This window comes from Ostrinia furnacalis, unplaced genomic scaffold, assembly GCF_004193835.3.
Source record: "Ostrinia furnacalis isolate ACB-3 unplaced genomic scaffold, ASM419383v2 OfSCF4295, whole genome shotgun sequence".
NCBI classification, from domain to species: domain Eukaryota; kingdom Metazoa; phylum Arthropoda; class Insecta; order Lepidoptera; family Crambidae; genus Ostrinia; species Ostrinia furnacalis.
The window spans coordinates 458,943-478,126 of record NW_021134534.1 but is presented as its reverse complement, the minus strand read 5'-3'; the positions used below and the strand labels follow the sequence as shown (position 1 = coordinate 478,126).

The 19,184-nt window shown below is 41.4% G+C and overlaps 1 protein-coding gene across 1 annotated transcript; it reads left to right on the top strand.

Moving 5' to 3' along the window:
* Positions 1–251: 251 nt before the first annotated feature.
* Positions 252–18,871, top strand: LOC114359306 (uncharacterized; the record flags this gene model as incomplete). The annotated part of the gene is made up of 6 exons (XM_028313633.1): positions 252–356; positions 959–963; positions 2,185–2,344; positions 4,642–4,737; positions 10,867–10,968; positions 15,425–18,871. Coding segments are annotated over 6 exons (3,870 nt in total), but the record flags the coding sequence as incomplete, so codon positions are not given.
* Between the last annotated feature and the right edge of the window lie 313 nt (positions 18,872–19,184).

Sequence of the window (19,184 nt, the reverse complement as noted above, 5' to 3'; positions counted from 1 at the left end):
CAATAAGATTTTATCACGGTGTGCATCCTAACTTGACAGGCGTTAAATCAGAGTAAATACAAATGAGTAGGTCATCTTCATAGAAACGCGCACGCACACACTGACAACACCCCGCTAAATTTTGTCAGTGTGTGCGTGCGCGCCGCATACGTATTGGCGCGCTCACATCTCTCGATGACCTACTCATTTGTATTTACTCTGGTTAAATAGTGTTAAATTAGCTGCTACAGATGTGATATTTATCTTTTCAGAGGCTAGACTTGCGCGACAACCGAATAGGCGCTCTTGGGCTGCAAGCGATACTGACGGCGCTCCAGCGGAACACCGTCATCACACAGCTTGACCTGGCCGGCCCGGTGAGTGGCACATATCATCATCATCATCATTTCAGTCACATGCGTTTAGGCGCGATTGGTCCAATTCGCAATTGGTCCAATCGTGAAAAATTTACAAATTTGCGATTAGTCCAATTCGCTATTGGTCCAATTCGCTATTGGTCCAATTCGCGATTGGTCCAATTCGCGATTGGTCCAATTCGCGATTGGTCCAATTCGCTATTGGTCCAATTTGCGATTGGTCCAATTCGCGATTAGTCCAATTCGCGATTGGTCCAATTCACGTTTGGTCCAATTCGCGATTGGTCCAATTCGCGATTAGTCCAATTCGTGATTGGTCCAATTCGCTATTGGTCCAATTCGCGATTGGTCCAATTCACGATTGGTCCAATTCGCGATTAGTCCAATTCGTGATTGGTCCAATTCGCTTTTGGACCAATTCGCTTTTTTCTGCAATAGTAGTAAAAGTTGAATAATCTCCTTATTTTTTTCATTTTGGATATCCTTTTATTTGGGACCAATTACGAATCGGACCAATAGCGAATTGGACCAATCGCGAATTGGACTAATCGCGCCTAAACGAGTCACATGACGTCCACTGCTGGACAAAAGCCTCCTCCAAGGACTCCCAAATTGAAAGATTTCCAGATTGGCCGGTTGGTAGTGGCCAGCAATCAGCGCCTTCCTGCTACGGGACTATTCCCACCTCTCGTTCCCACCGCTGCAACTCCTGTGTAGCCAGGATCTACAGCTTGACCGCCAATAACCCAACCAGTGAAGGCCAAGTTTGTCCCGGGGGAAAGTTAAACTGTCATTGGACCCGCATCGAAATTAATCAAAAGAACATAGGTCAAAAGTCAAAGTTAAGGTTCGACTTCCCTACCTACCTTAATGATGTGGTCGCTCCACCTTATGGGTGGACGTCTCACACTACTTCTTCTGGCCCACAGTCGCTATTCGAGAACCTTGCTGTCGGCCATCAGTTCTGTATACAGGGTGTTAGGTAAATGGGTATATGAGCCGACACTAGCCCAACATTTTTTAATTTTCATACAAAATAAATTTTATAAAATCCGATTTTTTATGAAAATTAAAATAATTAAAATGAAAATATCAATTTTCTGACTTCACCATACCATTTATATGCCCATGTTAACATGTACGTGTACATGCACTTCTGTCAAAACTTTTGAAAAAAAAAACGTAGCGAGCCATTCCACTTCAGCTTGCTAACACAATTTTCTTGGTTTCCAGGACTCATCAACAACTCTATCAGCTGAGGACAGCGAGGCAGCGATAGTCGCGCGTTTAACGCGCGAGATACGCGCAGTTTGCAGTCGCAACGAGGCCGCCAGTGAACCTGCAAAACGCACGCATAGAAGAATTAGTCTTACGTGTCATACAGCTTGCGTGCCCAAGGTGAGTGTAAACACGAACAAGATCGTCATTTTGATTCGATTAAAATCGGTTCTTAATCGATAAAAATCGATTATTCATCGGTACCCGCCTATTAGCGAGCTTTGAACGACTGGAAACAATTCATAATCGATTTGACTCGATTCTTAATTAATAAAGGATCGATTCTTAGGCTATAAGGATCGGTAATTGATTCCTGTCAGCCACGACTCCTCTGTTAGCGAGCTTTAATCGATTGGAATCGATTCGTTGCATCCACGAGCCGCTCACATGCTAATCCAGACTATCGAGTGCTATCGATTTTTGATCGATTAGAATCGATTCTTTATCGATACGCTATCAACTGAAGACAGTGAGGAATCGATTCTCTTAGTCCACGAGCCACTCGCGAGCAAACCCAGACAATAGTGATATCGATTAGAATCGATTCTCTATCAACAACCCTATCAGCTGAGGACAGCGAGGTAGAGATTGTCGCGCGTTTAACGCGCGAGATACGCGCAGTTTGCAGTCGCAATGAAGCCGCCAGTGAACCCGCAAAACGCACGCATAGAAGAATTAGTCTTACGTGTCATACAGCTTGCGTGCCCAAGGTAAATTCGGTAATCGTTTTTTATCGATTCTTGATTGATAAAAAATCGATTCTTGATCGATAATCGACTCTTGTCATCCACGACGCACCTATCAGCGAGCTTAAATCGATTGGAATCGATTCTTATTCGATTAGAATCTATTATCTTCGTCCACCATGGCGCTTGCAACAGTGCCGAAATATCGGAAACTCAAAATTAAGGTACATGGTCTGGGTTCGAAATTATCAAGATAATTACGTTTCATGATAATTATTATCAACAGTATAAGATACATTTGATATCAAGTATAAGATACATGTATGTTGCTTTGTTTTTGGTTGCTGATTGTTGTCAACTTATCCATCGCTAGTCGCGTAAAGCTTGGAAAATAAATAAATATTTTGACGCTAGATAAGTAGTGATCATTATGGAGCTAAATAGATAGGTTTTGTAACTATCTATGTTGATTAACACCCACCACTAGACGCAAGTGCGGAAATACACGTTCGAAAACTTCGAATACGGTTCATTTTCACGAGCGTATATTTTTGTTATTATCAACCGATAATAGGGATGTTTCCTGGGTCAAAAAGCAAGAGTTTTAATAAGTCCGTCAGTTAACTTATCAAAAAATACTCTACACGTATTTGTCACTTTTTCAAACTAATGAAAATTTAAAAAGATAAAGCACGCCAAAGTTCATAAGAAGAGGCCCGTGATGTCAATGAGTGTGTTAACTAATTTTTATTTATTTAATTATAAATTTATAACCTTTATATACTGATATGATTTAGATTTATATATTTATTTATTTATATAGATAAATATATGTACCAACAATTAAAACAATATATTTTAAATATAACTTTTATTTCTCAATATCATAATATTACTAATTTTATAATTATAGGTAGAATAGGAATTATACTATAACGAGATATATACGTTTGTTTATATGAAAAACACTATTCAAACTTATTTTCAGAAATCACCATAATAATATACATAAAAATACAACGAGCAACAAAATAATAAAAAGTACAATAATTATTTACTTATCTCGGTTTACAGCAACAGCAAGTTGTTCGGGCAGAGCTTCCGCTCTGTCCGACCGCCAGTGGAGAAGTGTGTCCGTCGGCTTGAGCCGCTCCGCTTTTATAGAGAGTGGAGGGGGCACAAGTCGGCGGACGGAAGTCTTATTTCTATTATTTAAATTGAAACAAAGATTTTAATACAGACAATATTCATTACTAAATTGATTTTAAATATTAAAAACAACATTCTACGTAACCATAATAATTTTATATGACTTTATATAATTTTATTATCAAGACACGTGGTTCAAAGATTAAAACTGTTATGTTTCTTGATAATTTATAATAAATGTAACTAGTAAATGGAATCTTAATAAATATTAAAATATCTTATATTTAAAATTATTATAACAATTTATTCATTGTTTATTTATTGTTTGTAGAATAAACGGAAACGGAAATAATACTTCATATTGAATTGGTATTATTCTAACAGAAATAGTAATGTTTGACACATATTTTTGACCATAATCTATCAAGTGCATAAAAGTGCCGCACTTTGTGACGTCGCGCGGAACTTCAACGCACCATAACTATGTAATTATTTGTTAGATTGACAAATAAAAATATATGTGTCCAATATTTTTTGATATGAAACATGACGGGCTAAAAAATTTTTTTAGGAAACTAGCCTCCATCTGTTATTATCAAGATAATTATCATAATAATTGTCCTTTCGAACCCTCTACATGGTAGCAATCTCGTCAGTAATAATAATATAATAGACAGTTTGCCACCATACCCCAATAATTCGAAATCACAACTTTTTTAAAATGACCCTTAATTCTGGTCTTATAAACTTAATTAATGAGGGCTATCGTTTTTATACTTAACAGTTGGCACCCCTGGCGATTGACAGGACCTTACTCTACAGTGGCGCCATCTTGATGAGTGCAAATACGATAGTCCTCCTACCACTTTAGCGCTCACCAGTTGGTGCCACTGTCTTCGCTACTAGCAAGTGACAGGACCTTACTCTACAGTGGCGCTAACTGGTGAGCGCTAAAACGATAGCCCTCATTTTAAATTACCTGTAAATTACGATTTTTGTTCGCATTGTAATTGAAAAAAGTAGTTTGATTGAGTTGACAAAATAGTGACGTCACTTGCTTGTGGTGCCATACAAAATCTATGGGAGAGTTTCGTTTTGACAGATTTAAAAAGTACGTTAATTGATTGGTGGTGTCAACATGTCTATTAATGAATGGTGTTATTTGCCCTCAGCCGACGGCGGAGGAGGAGCGCCGGGGCCGGCTGCGCTCGCCCGCGCCCTCGCCCGCCGGAAGCCCCATACCAGCCGCGCACCACTCGCGGTTCTCGGTAAGACAGCGTCTACTATTATTACTTACATTAGGTACAATAAATTATGTTGTTTTGTAAAGTCCAGTCGCCGAGCACGTGCGACGCGCGCGACTGTGCGACGGGCGCCCGCAGTGAGTGTGCGAGCGCGATAGCAACATAATTACGCGCGAGCGATAAGGATGGGTAGCTTGGGGTCATTGGACAAAGTTCTACGTGCTCACGGACCAGGCTTTACTATTATTACTTACTAAAGTCTGGTCGACGAGCACGTAGAATTTCGTCCAATGACCCCAAGCTACCCATCCTTATCGTGATTTTGAAGCGGCGCCCTCGCCCGCCGGAAGCCCTATACCAGCCGCGCACCACTCGCGCTTCTCGGTAAGACAGCGTCTACTATTATTACTTACTAAAGTCCGGTCGCAGAGCACGTAGAATTTCGTCCAATGACCCCCAGCTACCCATCCTCACGCGTAATTATATTGCTGTCGCGACTGTGCGACAGGCGCTCGCAGTAAGTGTGCGAGCGCCATACCAGCCGCCATACCATACCGTTTACTATTATTACTTACTAAAGTCCGGTCGCTCGCACACTCACTGCGGGCGCCCGTCGCACAGTCGCGACAGCAATACAATTACGCGCGAGCGATAAGGATGGGTAGCTTGGGGTCATTGGACGAAATTCTACGTGCTCGGCGACCGGACTATAAGCTATCCGTACCCGCCGCGCACTACTCGCGGTTCTCGGTAAGACAGCTTCTACTATTCATCATCATCATCATCATCATTTCAGCCGTAAGATGTCCACTGCTGAACATAGGCCTCCCCCAATGCTTTCCATGTTGATCGATTGGTAGCAGCCTGCGTCCAGCGCTTCCCTGCTACCTTTACGATGTCGTCGGTCCACCTTGTAGGTGGACGGGTGTTTACTATTATTACTTACTAAAGTCCGGTCGCCGAGCACGTAGAATTTCGTCCAATGACCCCAAGCTACCCATCTTTATCGTGATTTTGAAATACGTGCTCGGCGACCGGACTATAGCTTTCCGCCCGCGGCTTCGCCCGCCGGCAGCCCCATACCAGCCGCGCACCACTCGCGGTTCTCGGTAAGACAACGTCTACTATCCTGGTCATCACAAAAATCGGCCCACCTACGTTTTACAGGAAAACTCGTTTAACTACTGACACAATCATGGTGCCCCAACAATATTGGTGTTATTTGAAAGCCCAATAAATATCCTTAAAGAAAAACACATTTAATTTCTTAATAAATTAATAACATAAACGCGATATACAATAAATGTGACTTGAAAAAGACCTCACTTTGGGCTCACCTCTGGGATCAATTAGACAAATTTTTATGGTTATAAAACCAAATAATGATCTCACGTGTCCTCTTTAACAGATGGATAGCGATTAATCCAACTTAACAGTTTTATAGCCATAAAAGTTGGGTCAAGCGTAACTACCTATTTTTTGAAGAAGTGACTCTGGATTCTTCTACAGACACATTTTTGGGGTAAAAACCTTTCCTTTCCTTTCCAATAAAGTTTAGAACTAGACTTTTAAATGGTGCCAATATTGATGGGAAGTGGGGATGCATACGTTTGAAAGTGCTTGTCGCGGAAGGGTCGATTTTTGTGATGACCAGTGTATTATTACTTACTAAAATCCGGTCGCCGAGCACGTAGAATTTCGTCCAATGACCCCAAGCTACCCATCCTTATCGTGATTTTGAAGCGGCGCCCTCGCCCGCCGGAAGCCCTATACCAGCGGCGCACCACTCGCGCTTCTCGGTAAGACAACGTCTACTATTATTACTTACTAAAGTCCGGTCTACTATTATTACTTACTAAAGTCCGGTCTACTATTATTACTTACTAAAGTCCGGTCGTCGAGCACGTAGAATTTCGTCCAATGACCCCCAGCTACCCATCCTCGCGCGTAATTATGTTGCTGTCGCGACTGTGCGACAGGCGCCCGCAGTGAGTGTGCGAGCGCCATACCAGCCGCGCACCACTCGCGCTTCTCGGTAAGACAACGTCTACTATTATTACTTACTAAAGTCCGGTCCTTACCAGATCGTCGGTCCACCTAGTAGGAGGCCTGCCCACGCTACGTCTTCCAGCCCGTGGTCGCCACTCGAGCACTTTCCTGCCCCAACGGCCATCGTCTCTACGAGCTATGTGCCCCGCCCACTGCCACTTGATTTTAGCAATTCTGCGAGCTATGTCGGGAAGAGCCTGGATGCGGGCAGCGCAGGACCGTTCATTGTGGAAAACCTTGGGGGAGGCCTTTGTCCAGCAGTGGACGTCATTTGGCTGAAAAAGAAAGTCCGGTCGCAGAGCACGTAGAATTTCGTCCAATGATCCCAAGCTACCTATCCTTATCGTGATTTTGAAGCGGCGCCCTCGCCCGCCGGAATCCCCATACCAGTCGCGCACCACTCGCGGTTCTCGGTAAGACAACGTTTACTATTATTACTTACTAAAGTCCGGTCGCAGAGCACGTAGAATTTCGTCCAATGACCCCAAGCTACCCATCCTTATCGTGATTTTGAAATTCTACGTGCTCGGCGACCGGACTATACCTTTCAGCCCGCGGCTTCGCCCGCCGGCAACCCCATACCACTCGCGCTTCTCGGTAAGACAGCGTTTACATTATCGTCATTCCAAACAAAGAACTTATTTTTGACATGACATTGACATATATGTTAAAATCCACCAATGCATTGCAGCATTTGGACCTCCCGTCTACGTATTGCCATCTGGCGGATTTTTCAATCGCGAAAACCCTCATTAGGCGGTCTTATCGCCTTAGGGATGTTATGGATATGTAGTTTCGGTTATGGATACGGTTATGGATATAGGAATAATATTATACCGGTTTCAGATATTTTTTTATTTCGGATATCCGAAAGTTTCGGTTACGGTTACGGATATCTATAACATCCCTGGTTTACATCATCGTCATTCCAAACAAAGAACGCTATCGCCTTTCAAACACAAAACAAAACGGACTACTGTAAAGTCCGGTCGCCGAGCAGGTTTCGTCCAATGACCCCAAGTTACCCATCCTTATCGCTCGCGTGTAATTATGTTGCTGTCGCGACTGTGCGACGAGCGCCCGCAGTGAGTATGCGAGCGCGAAAGCAACATAATTACGCGCGAGCGATAAGGATGGGTAGCTTGGGGTCATTGGACGAAATTCTACGTGCTCGGCGACCGGACTATAAGCTTTCCGCCCGCGCCCTCGCCCGCCGGCAGTCCCATAACCGCGGCGCACCACTCGCGGTTCTCGGTAAGACAGCTTCTACTATTCATCATCATCATCATCATTTCAGCCATAGGATGTCCACTGCTGAACATAGGCCTCCCCCAATGCTTTCCATGTTGATCGATTGGTAGCGGCCTGCGTCCAGCGCTTCCCTGCTACCTTTACGATGTCGTCGGTCCACCTTGTAGGTGGACGGGTGTTTACTATTATTACTTACTAAAGTCCGGTCGCCGAGCACGTAGAATTTCGTCCAATGACCCCAAGCTACCCATCCTTATCGCTCGCGCGTAATTATAATGCTGTCGCGACTGTGCGACGGGCGCCCGCAGTGAGTGCGAGCGCGACAGCAACATAATTACGCGCGAGCGATAAGGATGGGTAGCTTGGGGTCTTGTGACAAAATTCTACGTGCTCGGCGACCGGACTATAGCTTTCCGCCCGCGGCTGCGGCTTCGCCCGCCGGAAGCCCTATACCAGCCGCGCACCACTCGCGGTTCTCGGTAAGACAGCGTTTACTATTATTACTTACTAAAGTCCAGTCGCCGAGCACGTAGAATTTCGTCCAATGACCTCAAGCTACCCATCCTTATCGCTCGCGCGTAATTATGTTGCTGTCGCGCTCGCACACTCACTGCAGGCGGGCGCCCGTCGCACAGTCGCGACAGCTATGGATAGCTAGGGGTCATTCGACGGGATTCTACGTGCTTACGGACCAGGCTTTAATCGATATTGATTGCTTTTACCGAAAACACTGCAATCACTGAGTCAAAGACCTCTTTACCTCATAACATTGTTGTATACTTTGATAACCTGTAAATGTAACCTGTTACCACACCATAGTAGAATATGTATAATGATTTTTCGGCAACGGAATTCGCAACACAATTTTCTTTAAAAGTTGTAATTTATTGAATGGACAACACGCATAAGTTGTAATATTAAGTTAAATTATGACTTAATTTAAAGTTTAGATTACACACATTACACTAGTTTTTATTTCACCTCAATCCGTCCAGTATTACCGAAGATAGAGCCTCGAGAAGTTTACGGACCTTTTAAAATTTTCAAAAATTTCCAATATTCGCGCGTGACGTCACAACATGATTTTGCAGCCCCCGCACGTTAACCCATTTACCACTTTTTGTCATTTTCCAACTAAAATAAAATTTTACCTAACTGGCAACTGATGTTAGTTGTCATCGTTCAATCACATTTCAAACTAGGCACTAAAAAAGTAACCATTATTATGCCACATTTATGCACCTAAAAAAAAAATATATTTTTTGGAAAAATTACCAAGTTTGTGTCTGCTCAATAACAAGTAAATAGTCCAGTTATTTGTTAATTTTACTTGGAAAGTTTTCCGGAATTTTCGAAAATTGCTGAATAAATAGATTTCGCTATGTTCTTTCCGAATTTTGTGACCTCGTTAATAGCCGCGCGAGCGCCCGCCTTATTGAAAAAAATCCGCCTTAAAAAAGGTTTTTGACAACTACTTTTTTCATTTTATAATTTTTGGGACATAGACAAGCTTAGAAGCTTTGATAAATGTGATAAATTTAATGTACTGTAAGTTAAATAGATTTAGAGCTGTTGTGAAACAGTCAAATTAATGTACCTACCTGCTAAATTGCGAGTTCTTTTTTCTTTGATCATGGCAGGACACGCTGCCGGGTGTCCTAAATATGCTGAAGTATAAAGAAATTCGCGTTGCTGAAGTATACATTTTACAGGACTATTCATTATGAAAAACCTATGGAAAATCCAAAGGCCTCTTGCCTTTGTCCAGCAGTGGACGTAATTTGGCTGTAACGACGAAATAGGAAAGAATGTAACTATCAAAAATCTTCTCTAAGGCAGCATTTTTCCAATTTCGCAACGAGCGCGGCAATCACACTTAACTAACAGACTAACAGAGAGCATAGCGAAATCTATTTTAATCACCAATTTTCAAAACTCTCGGAACACTTTCCAGGTAACCACGTTAATTTGTATCAAACGACTTTACTATAATTTAATTGATATAAAAATTTGGGTACATCTTCTCAAAAACAAAAGAACTGGTGCTAAAAGGGTTAAGTGACGTTTTGACATTTGTAGAGGGCCTTGTAGAAGGGGAGGCTATGGTGCTGAATGTGGATTAACTCGAGTGTCATAGTAACTTATTAGACTGCTAAGCTTGATGATAAAAAGAAAAATATTTTATTCAATGTATTATTTATTAATCATAATCATTAATCGTTAATTTGATTATTTGATTAACTATCTACTATTTTCATAAGAAAAGGGTTGGGGGTGTATGAAAAGGTACCCGCGACTTATAAAATGTCTAGCAAAGGGGGGATCTGGAGTTGTACTGTCGTTTTCCCAAAAAACTGCGTCAATTTTCACTACTGAAAACACTTATCGCACTAGTTTTGTTTCTCACAATTCCTTCTATTCTTCCGGTATCCTCCAGCAAAATTGGGCCAGGAAAGAAGTTAAGCGGGCTGGCTGACGATAGGGGAGAAGTCCCCCCCCCAAGGTAGGGGCAAGCATGGGCAATTCAACAGAAAGGTGGGGTTGCTAAACTAGGAGGTTTTGGGTGTTGGTGAGGTGCAGGAGAGTTCGTACCAGAAGTTTCGGGGGGAGGGCCACGCGTGGGCAATTCAATAGAAGGGTGGGGTTGCTAAACTAGGAGGTTTTGCGTGTTGGGGAGGTGCAGGAGACTTCGTACCAGAAGTTTGGGGGGAGGGCCACGCGTGGGCAATTCAATAGAAGGGTGGGGTTGCTAAGCTAGGAGGTTTTGCGTGTTGGGGAGGNAATTTTTTGTAGTTTTTTTTGGCATCTTCAACAAAAATTGTGCGCCATGTCCATTACTTAATATTTTTTCAGGTAACCCGCGTGACGCCGGAGCGCGAGTCGTCTTCCGAGAGCCCGAGCACGCCCACCCGCCCCGCCTACTGCGCGGCCCCCTCGCGATTCAAAGTCGTCCAGGTAACACGTCATCATCATCATCACGACATTAAGAGCGTTTACGCCGTTTGGCGCAAAAACAGTACTTTTTCAACCCGTTACAATCATTAACCAGTTACATTACAAATATGTTATAGGCATAAATAATTAGGCAATTTCGTCGTCTAAATAGTTAGTTGAGAAAATATTTCGATTAGTATAGTATTTAAGAATTCTATCAAGATAAATCCACACAGGTTTTCAAATTTCCACTTTAGCGTCAGTTTACAAGCTGAACATTTTATAAAAATACTGTGAAAACGATATAACAAACATTTACATCCTATAGCATAGGTCCTTAGGCAAATAGTTAATTGAGAAAATTCTCAGATTTAAGCATTTTACAATAAGAAATCACAAATTCAAAGAACGCGAAATACCCAAAAATCAAAGTGATTTTTACACCATTTATTCTTCTTTAATTCAACATACAAATAGCTTAATATAATAAAGTAACATCTTCTTTAAAATATTTTACGATATATAATTCATTGTTATTGTTTTGCTATAAACATTTGAAAACTATTAAAAAACGCCGCGCGCGAATCATTTCCAATGATGCCCCTTGAAACGCCGCGCTTCACGTAAACGCTCTTAAGGGTCAACGAAGACGAGGGACTACCCTCGAGGCACAAATTGTAGATAGGAACAGAAGACAATCTCACGTGAGATTTCTTAAAATACCTATTTGCAATGTAACGGTTTTTTTTTAATATAAAAAAGCAGTTTCTTCTAATTTCTTTATTGTTTAGACAGTTTAAAATAATAAATTGAATAATTTATCATTATCATCTGTCAAGGAGAGGAATTAAAAAAAATAAAAAACAAAAATAAAAATGTCAGACTTTCGAACAAACGCAATACGGATTTTTATTTTTGCTCTCTTCGTAACAAATTATGGAGAGAATCATCATTTTAAAATATATTTATATTTATAATTAAAAATAACCCAGTGTTCTCTTTTTCTTGCTGAAAAAAAATTACGTGATATTTGTCGTGACCCCCCTTCCCCTACGTGAGATTTAGTGAGGTTTTTCTTGACCCTCTTTCCCCCCCTAAACGTCTCACGTAATTAATGGACCCCCCCATACAAAATACTGCGTGTGCGTATGCAAAATGAAGCATCAAATCATATAATTTTATTTGTAAAACGAAATGTCATGATAATACAGGTAAACATTGTATCTTAGTCAGTACCAATTATGTTCTACCGGGGATTGTACCGGTGTGCAAATCTAATACAATAATATTAATTGATTAAATTAATTAAGAACAGAAAAAGTACACACAGGTGATTGTCTTCAGTTACTATTTTGTGCCACGAGGAACTTTTTCCCCCCATCAATATTGATCCGACGACCTTATAAAGGTACCAGGAAGACGCTGGATGCAGGCCGCCACCAACCGGCCATTGTGGAAATCATTGGGGGAGGCCCATGTTCAGCATGCTTATTACCTTAGGTTAAAACAAAAGGAAATTATAAAGCTGAAGAGTTTGTTTATTTGAACGCGCTAATCTCAGAAATACAGGTCCGATTTGAAAAAATATTTTTGTGTTGGATAAGCCCAGTTATCGATTAAGGCTTTGTTTAGGCTATATGTTTATTATTTTATTTAACTTTATTCAGAAAACCACAGCTCTTTATAATATTAATAAAATTACTAACAGTAAGGAAAAATCGAACTGCCTAAGGTGGGAATTGAAGATATTTATAATTTTCAAATTAGTTTGAGATGCTACCAGGCCTGTTCATCTCCGCGAGTTTACATCGAAAACTAAACACGCACGATGGCCCCCTACAGGATTACTATTCGACAAGGCCTCAGCGAACATTGACTCACGCACGCGTATTCTTGTGCATGATGGAAAAAAACAAAGAAAATGGTGTACTAAATACTGTGCAGTATTTAACTGCCTAAATAATAATAAAAACACAGAATGTACTTTTTTAAGTTGCCTGAAGACACTGAGAGGTAAATAAGTAGTTAATATTATTCATGATAATTCATGCTAAATCATGTATTTCCTCCGCCATTTTCTGCAGTTTGGCACCTCACGTCACATCATTTTGCCGAAGTCAGCCCTATAGCTTCGGCGCAGTACCGATCACTGACGTTTGTCAACAAAATGGTGCTTGACTCATGAGACAAACTAAATAACACTATATTGGTAATGACATAGAGCATACATTTTTTTAAATACCTTCGCGAAGTAAAACTTCTGTACGTAGTACTTATTATTATTCTGTGATGCTACTCTTAACGCTAAAAATTAAATAACTAAGAAAAATGTTGCAAAAGCTAATTTTCACGCGTACAAAGTCACGGGCACAGCAAGTTACTAATATTCATTAAAAAATAATTTAGTCATAGTATTGCAATGATTTAGGCCATGAAGGATTTGGCCTACAATTCACATGCTGGCCAGACGGATTGGGGAGGCCTGATGTTCGCATGTGTGTCTTTTATTATTAAAGCTATAAGAAGACTGTATTCTGTCCCAGTTTATTTCTAGATATTTTTAAATTTAACCAAAATAAAAGATTGTTTTCTATAGTCTGGTCCGTGAGCACGTAGAATTTTATCCAATGACCCCAAGCTACCCATCCTTATCGCTCGCGTGTAATTATATTGCTGTCGCGACTGTGCGACGGGCGCCCGCAGTGAGTGTGCGAGCGCGACAGTAACATAATAATTACGCGCGAACGATTAGGATGGGTAGCTTGGGGTCATTGGACAAAATTCTACGTGCTCACAGACCGGGCTTTACAAAGTTATCAAAATAATATATTTACCGTCAATATTTTGTATCTCTTTTAAACTTAGTAGTCTTTATATCTCTGTTTGTGCATGTTTTTAAACCTGTATACCTCGCTCACTCTCGTGTGTCTGTCTCTGTCTTGTCTCTATTTTTATGTCTATGGTTCACAGCTGGTCTAGCCGTAGAGGTTGGTGGTCTGTTGACTGTTACCATCTTAACTAATTTCACTTTTATGTAGATATTTGGCATATTTTTTGTATCAAAATTGTTTTTTTCTAATTCGCTCATACGGTTTTTTTTATTGAAAAATCTTACTACTTTTTATAAAAAAAAAGAGACATTTTGATATTTATTTGAAATTTAGTTTTAAGGCTTCAAATCCGTAATTCAATAATTTGTGCTTTTTTAAAACTTCTTGGTGTTAGTAATTACTTTAAATAATTATTAAATCAATATGCACTCACACACCATCCGCCATTACAAATATTACAATAGATTTCGCAACCGTTCTCCTACGACCGATTCGTCAATGGACTTTTCGCCGACAGGACGATTCATTTATTTCCATTTCCCCAGCAGAATCTTTCAACTACGGGCCTTTTGCCGACATAACTTTTCATCTACCTCACTTTCGACGTCAGGCCTTTCCAGCTACAGAATGTTTCACCGACACGACGATAAACCTATACAGGGTGTTAGGTAAATGGGTATATGAGCCGACACTAGCCAATGTTAACATGGGCATATAAATGGTATGGTGAAGTCAGAAATTTGATATCATCATTTTTTTTTTTTTTAATTTTCATACAAAATGAATTTTATAAAATCCGATTTGTATGAAAATTAAAATAATTAAAATGAAGATATCAATTTTCTGACTTCACCATACCATTTATATGACCATGTTAACATGGGCTAGTGTCGGCTCATATACCCATTTACCTAACACCCTGTATAGCTCTTTCAAGTAAAGAACTTTCCATTTATGGATTTTTCCGAAAAGTCCATTGACGAATCGGTAGTAAGAGAACGGTTGCGGAATCATTACAATACAGCTATATTGTCATTCCATCACTTCCATAGTGCTTGTGTTTACATGCTGTTCTTGGGTCTAGCTAAAGCAAGATTTATTATAGGTCTAAAGCCTGGTCCGTGAGCACGTAGAATCCCGTCCAATGACCGCAAGCTACCCATCCTTATCGCTCGCGCGTAATTATATTGCTATCGCGACTGTGCGACGCGCGCCCGCAGTGAGTGTGCGAGCGCGACAGCAACATAATTACGTGCGAGCGACAAGGATGGGCAGCTTGGGGTCATTGGACGGGATTCTACGTGCTCCCGGACCAGGCTTTAGCTAGCGCTTAACTCAGTCAGTGCCTGAGGTATGGGAGTGGCAGGGGAGGGTGTTTTTTTGATTCGTTAAGCGAGGCTCAAGATTTGTATGCCCTGTCAAAATGTCAAAATCAGCCCTCCCGTGCTGCTCTTATATCCTAAGCACTGCCTGAGTTAAGTGCTACAACGATCATTAGTTTTTGAGAATACAATAGTAGAGTAACTCTTCCTATGTATAAAAATCGATAGAATATGACCTGTTGTGTATTCAATTTTTTATAATTTGATCAATTTACGTCTCATTTCTAAACAAATATCGTCAATAAAACATTTTCTTATCAACAGGTGTCCGAGCCGCCATTAATCCAAGTACATCCAGCGTCGAGTCAGCCGAGGAAAAGTACGTCACGGTTCTCAGTGACGCGCAACTACGATTCAATGTACAACCCCTCGCCTGTGCCCACTGATGCGTCTCCAACCCCCGAAGACCCCCGCCCGGCCACCCCTGGGCCCCCAGACTTGGGGCCTGACAGGCCACAACAAAAGCCTGACAGGCCACACCTGACGCCTGACAGGCCTGAGACCCCAGACCTCAGGCCCGACACGCCTGACCCCCCAAAGACAGTGCCTCACAGAACACAAGCCTCCGACAGCTTTAACAATGCAAGTGGAAGTGTCACAGTTGAAATTAGTGATATTAAAAATGTTATAGATGCCAAAAATGTTAACTCTAGTGAAAGTATCAAAGTGAGTGAGTGTACAGACGATTTAGTTAGTAATGTTTGTTTCACAGACAAAAGTGAGCGTGTGTCTCATACTGAGACTGTAATAGGCGATACGCTGACGACAGAGACTAAAATAGTTAAGAATAGTACTGATGTGAGGGAGAAAGAGAAAGTTGATGTGCTAGTCGAGGTCACAGTCACTAAAGAACACTCAGACCAGAACGTTTTTGACTTTAAAAACATCGATGAAAAACCAACCGTCAAAAATGACACGGCCATGAAACAAATTGAAGCCATCACAGAAGACTTGGGCAACTTAATTCAAGAATTCAAAGATTTGTCAACGAAAAACGTCAGCAAAGTCAAAAGCGACTGCACACAAACCGATGTAGTTAATTTAGATACATATAATGTACCTGTTAATATAATACGTGAAAATGTAGTGCTTAAGAAAAACAAAAGCGAATCGAGTCTCGATAGTCCCGATTTAGAAGTTTCTAGACTTATGAATAAAAAATTGGGTGGGAGTCCGTTCTGCGATAGCAGTTCCTCTTTAGAAATTTCTGGAAGCTCTGTAGAGAGTCTGAACACATTGGACAATCCACAATCTCAAATAGTGAAACCTATAATCATTGAATCTGATACAGAACTGGACAGGAGAAAAACCGACCATGTAGCATTGTCCACGGAAAGCAGCATAGAATCTAACACAAGCGAAGTAACTCCGGTGAACAGTAACTTTTTAAATATGTCGGTTAGTTCCAACGAAAGCGTGTCTCCTATTATATTCGGTAAAAGTAAGAAGATACATGACTCGCTGTCCAGTTTAGAAGCGAGCGTCAGTTCATTAGATTCTGGAAGACACGAGAAAGTGATGATCACGTCGGCAGATTCTGGAATAGAGTATTCTCTACAGCAACCCTCCGAGAGTAAAGAGGATAACTCGTCCAACGAAGGCACATTAACGAACAACTCGAGTCTAAAAGAAACTGTTAAAAAAGATACCTCCCAAGATGTAACTTCGCCCAAAAGAACATCCAGTTTGCTAGATGTGCCAGCGTTGAAGACCAAAGGTCTAAGCGAGAGACTGAGAAAGATATCCCTAGTGGCCCCATCCCCAAGCTTCCATATCCCCAAACCTGAACCGGAGAAAGAAATAAAACTCCCATCCCACCTGGATAAACTGCTAAGTTTATTCCAGCACCCCTTGTTCTCTAGATCTTCAAACGAAGAAGAGAAGAAGGGAACTAACACGCCGCCTAGGAAAGATTCTTCTTTAACTAGCTCGTTCTGGTCGTGGGGTAGTGCGACAGAGAAGGAGGATAAAGAAGACAGAGATAGCTCGTCCGAAGCGACGGATTCCACGCTCTCGGAAAGGGTGCAAGTGTCTTTCGTAGACGAATCCTTCTCCAAGAAGTTGGATAGCAAAACTCCGTCTACAGACACGGACAATACTCTCAGCGAGTTCCAAACTTTCCCGCAGAATTCGGAGGCGAGCGAGTCTCAGGAAAGAGTTACCGATACAACCACCGATGACAACTTAGTACAAAAATGTTTAGTTATAAGTAAATTTGACAACGCCAGTTCCAACGGCAACAAGGATGTGCCGAGAACAAGTGATAATACAGATCTCATAAAACCCAACGATTTAAATAAAAATTACGACTCAAGCCCCGCGGGCGACACGAATAAGAATCCAGAAGAGGAGAAAGAAAAAACGGAGGAAGTTAAGACGGAGCCTGTGAGGCCTAGGTCTTTTGCGTCAGTGCTTAAGTACTCGGGTTCGGAGAACTCGTTGGATAAGCAAAACAGCCCGGATTCAGGGCAACCCGTAGACAAATTGCCAAGCAAAGTCATACGCGGGATCAAAGAGAATATCAGCCCTGAAAACACCCTAACATCAAGCATGACCAACACGAAAACGTTAGCACTAGAACTCACCGAAAGACAAGTGAAGAATCAGCCGATAGTCAACGCAGTTTGGGAGGTGACGGTGCCGGTTTTGGAGAAAAACGAACCCAAAACCGAGGAGTCTAAAGCTCAAACTGACGTGAGAGTGACGGAGAACTTAGCGCCTATCGCTACTATAGAAGAGGCGTGTGACGAAGCAGATAATATAGCGTTGGATTTCATAGACGATCCGAAATTCGATGAAAAAAACACTTCAGCTGACAGCGGCGTGACCTCATTAGAAGGCGCGTCGGAAGATAAAAAGTTCGAAAAGGTTCTGCACTCGCTGACGACAGAGTTGGAACATGTGGATTTAGGAAAAGACGCGTTATCGTATTTAATTTACGAGAACCCAGAGTATGAAGCCAGGAAACTGGAAACCAATCCTCCCCAAGGCTCGTTAGCCCAAGAACTTCAAGACGCAGAAATAAAGGAGATGCTAGATCTATCACCAGAACTAATTATTGATGAGGCAATCGAAGTGCCAGAAGTTTTCACCGTCAAAGAAATAATAGGCATTAAAACCTCTCCAGTGATTCCTGAAAGAGCTAAAATCAAAAAGTCGAATTCTTTAGAAGATTTGTCGCAAGAGAAAGAGTGTCCTAAAACCAGGACGATAGCGTTCAAAGTCCCAGAAATTTTGACGACAACGCCGCGGGATATCCCTGAAAGGCGGTCTAGATTGCGCACACGAAGTGGATCCAGCCCGAAATCATTACCTGAAAGTTTGAATAAGCCTTGCCCGTTGTCGAAAATGGACTCAATATTGTCGAAAAAGAAGAAAAAAGTGTCTTCTCTAGGCAAAATGGCTAAGGATTCTTTACTAGCGTTAAACATGAGCGAAGATGAGATAGCCGAATTCCGCCGATCATACAAATTAACTTCAGTAGAAAGTTTGAAATCTCTAGAGTCTGTTTCCGAAGACGCGAATTCTCAAAGCGGTAATTCCATCGACTCCCGTTGCAAAGTGTGCCTTAGAACGTCGCAAGAGAGCTTAATGTCGCTCGATTCGATCACTGAGGATTGTAGGTGTACAGACGATTGTGAAAAACCAGGCCAATCCAACAGATAGATCATTTTAATACTTCGAGATCTATGGGATACTAATTTATTTTAACCCACTGTAGACAGTGGGGTTTGTAACAACCAGCGTCAAAATTGGCCAAAAAGCTGACAACAATCTTATTCCAATTGTAACAAAGACGCGTTGCGAACTTTTTGGCTACTTTGGGTGTCACGAACCATTAAAATTTGACGCTGTCTGTAATACATATTTACAATGCGATCGTATGTGTAATATTTTGCAGCTAAAATTATATTTTTAGATTTCATGCCGGTACATTGAGAGCATGAATATAAGATCGTATTATAAGTACGGTCCTATTTGAATTTTGAGTACACCAGTTTCTCATTATCTCGAATTAACCAGA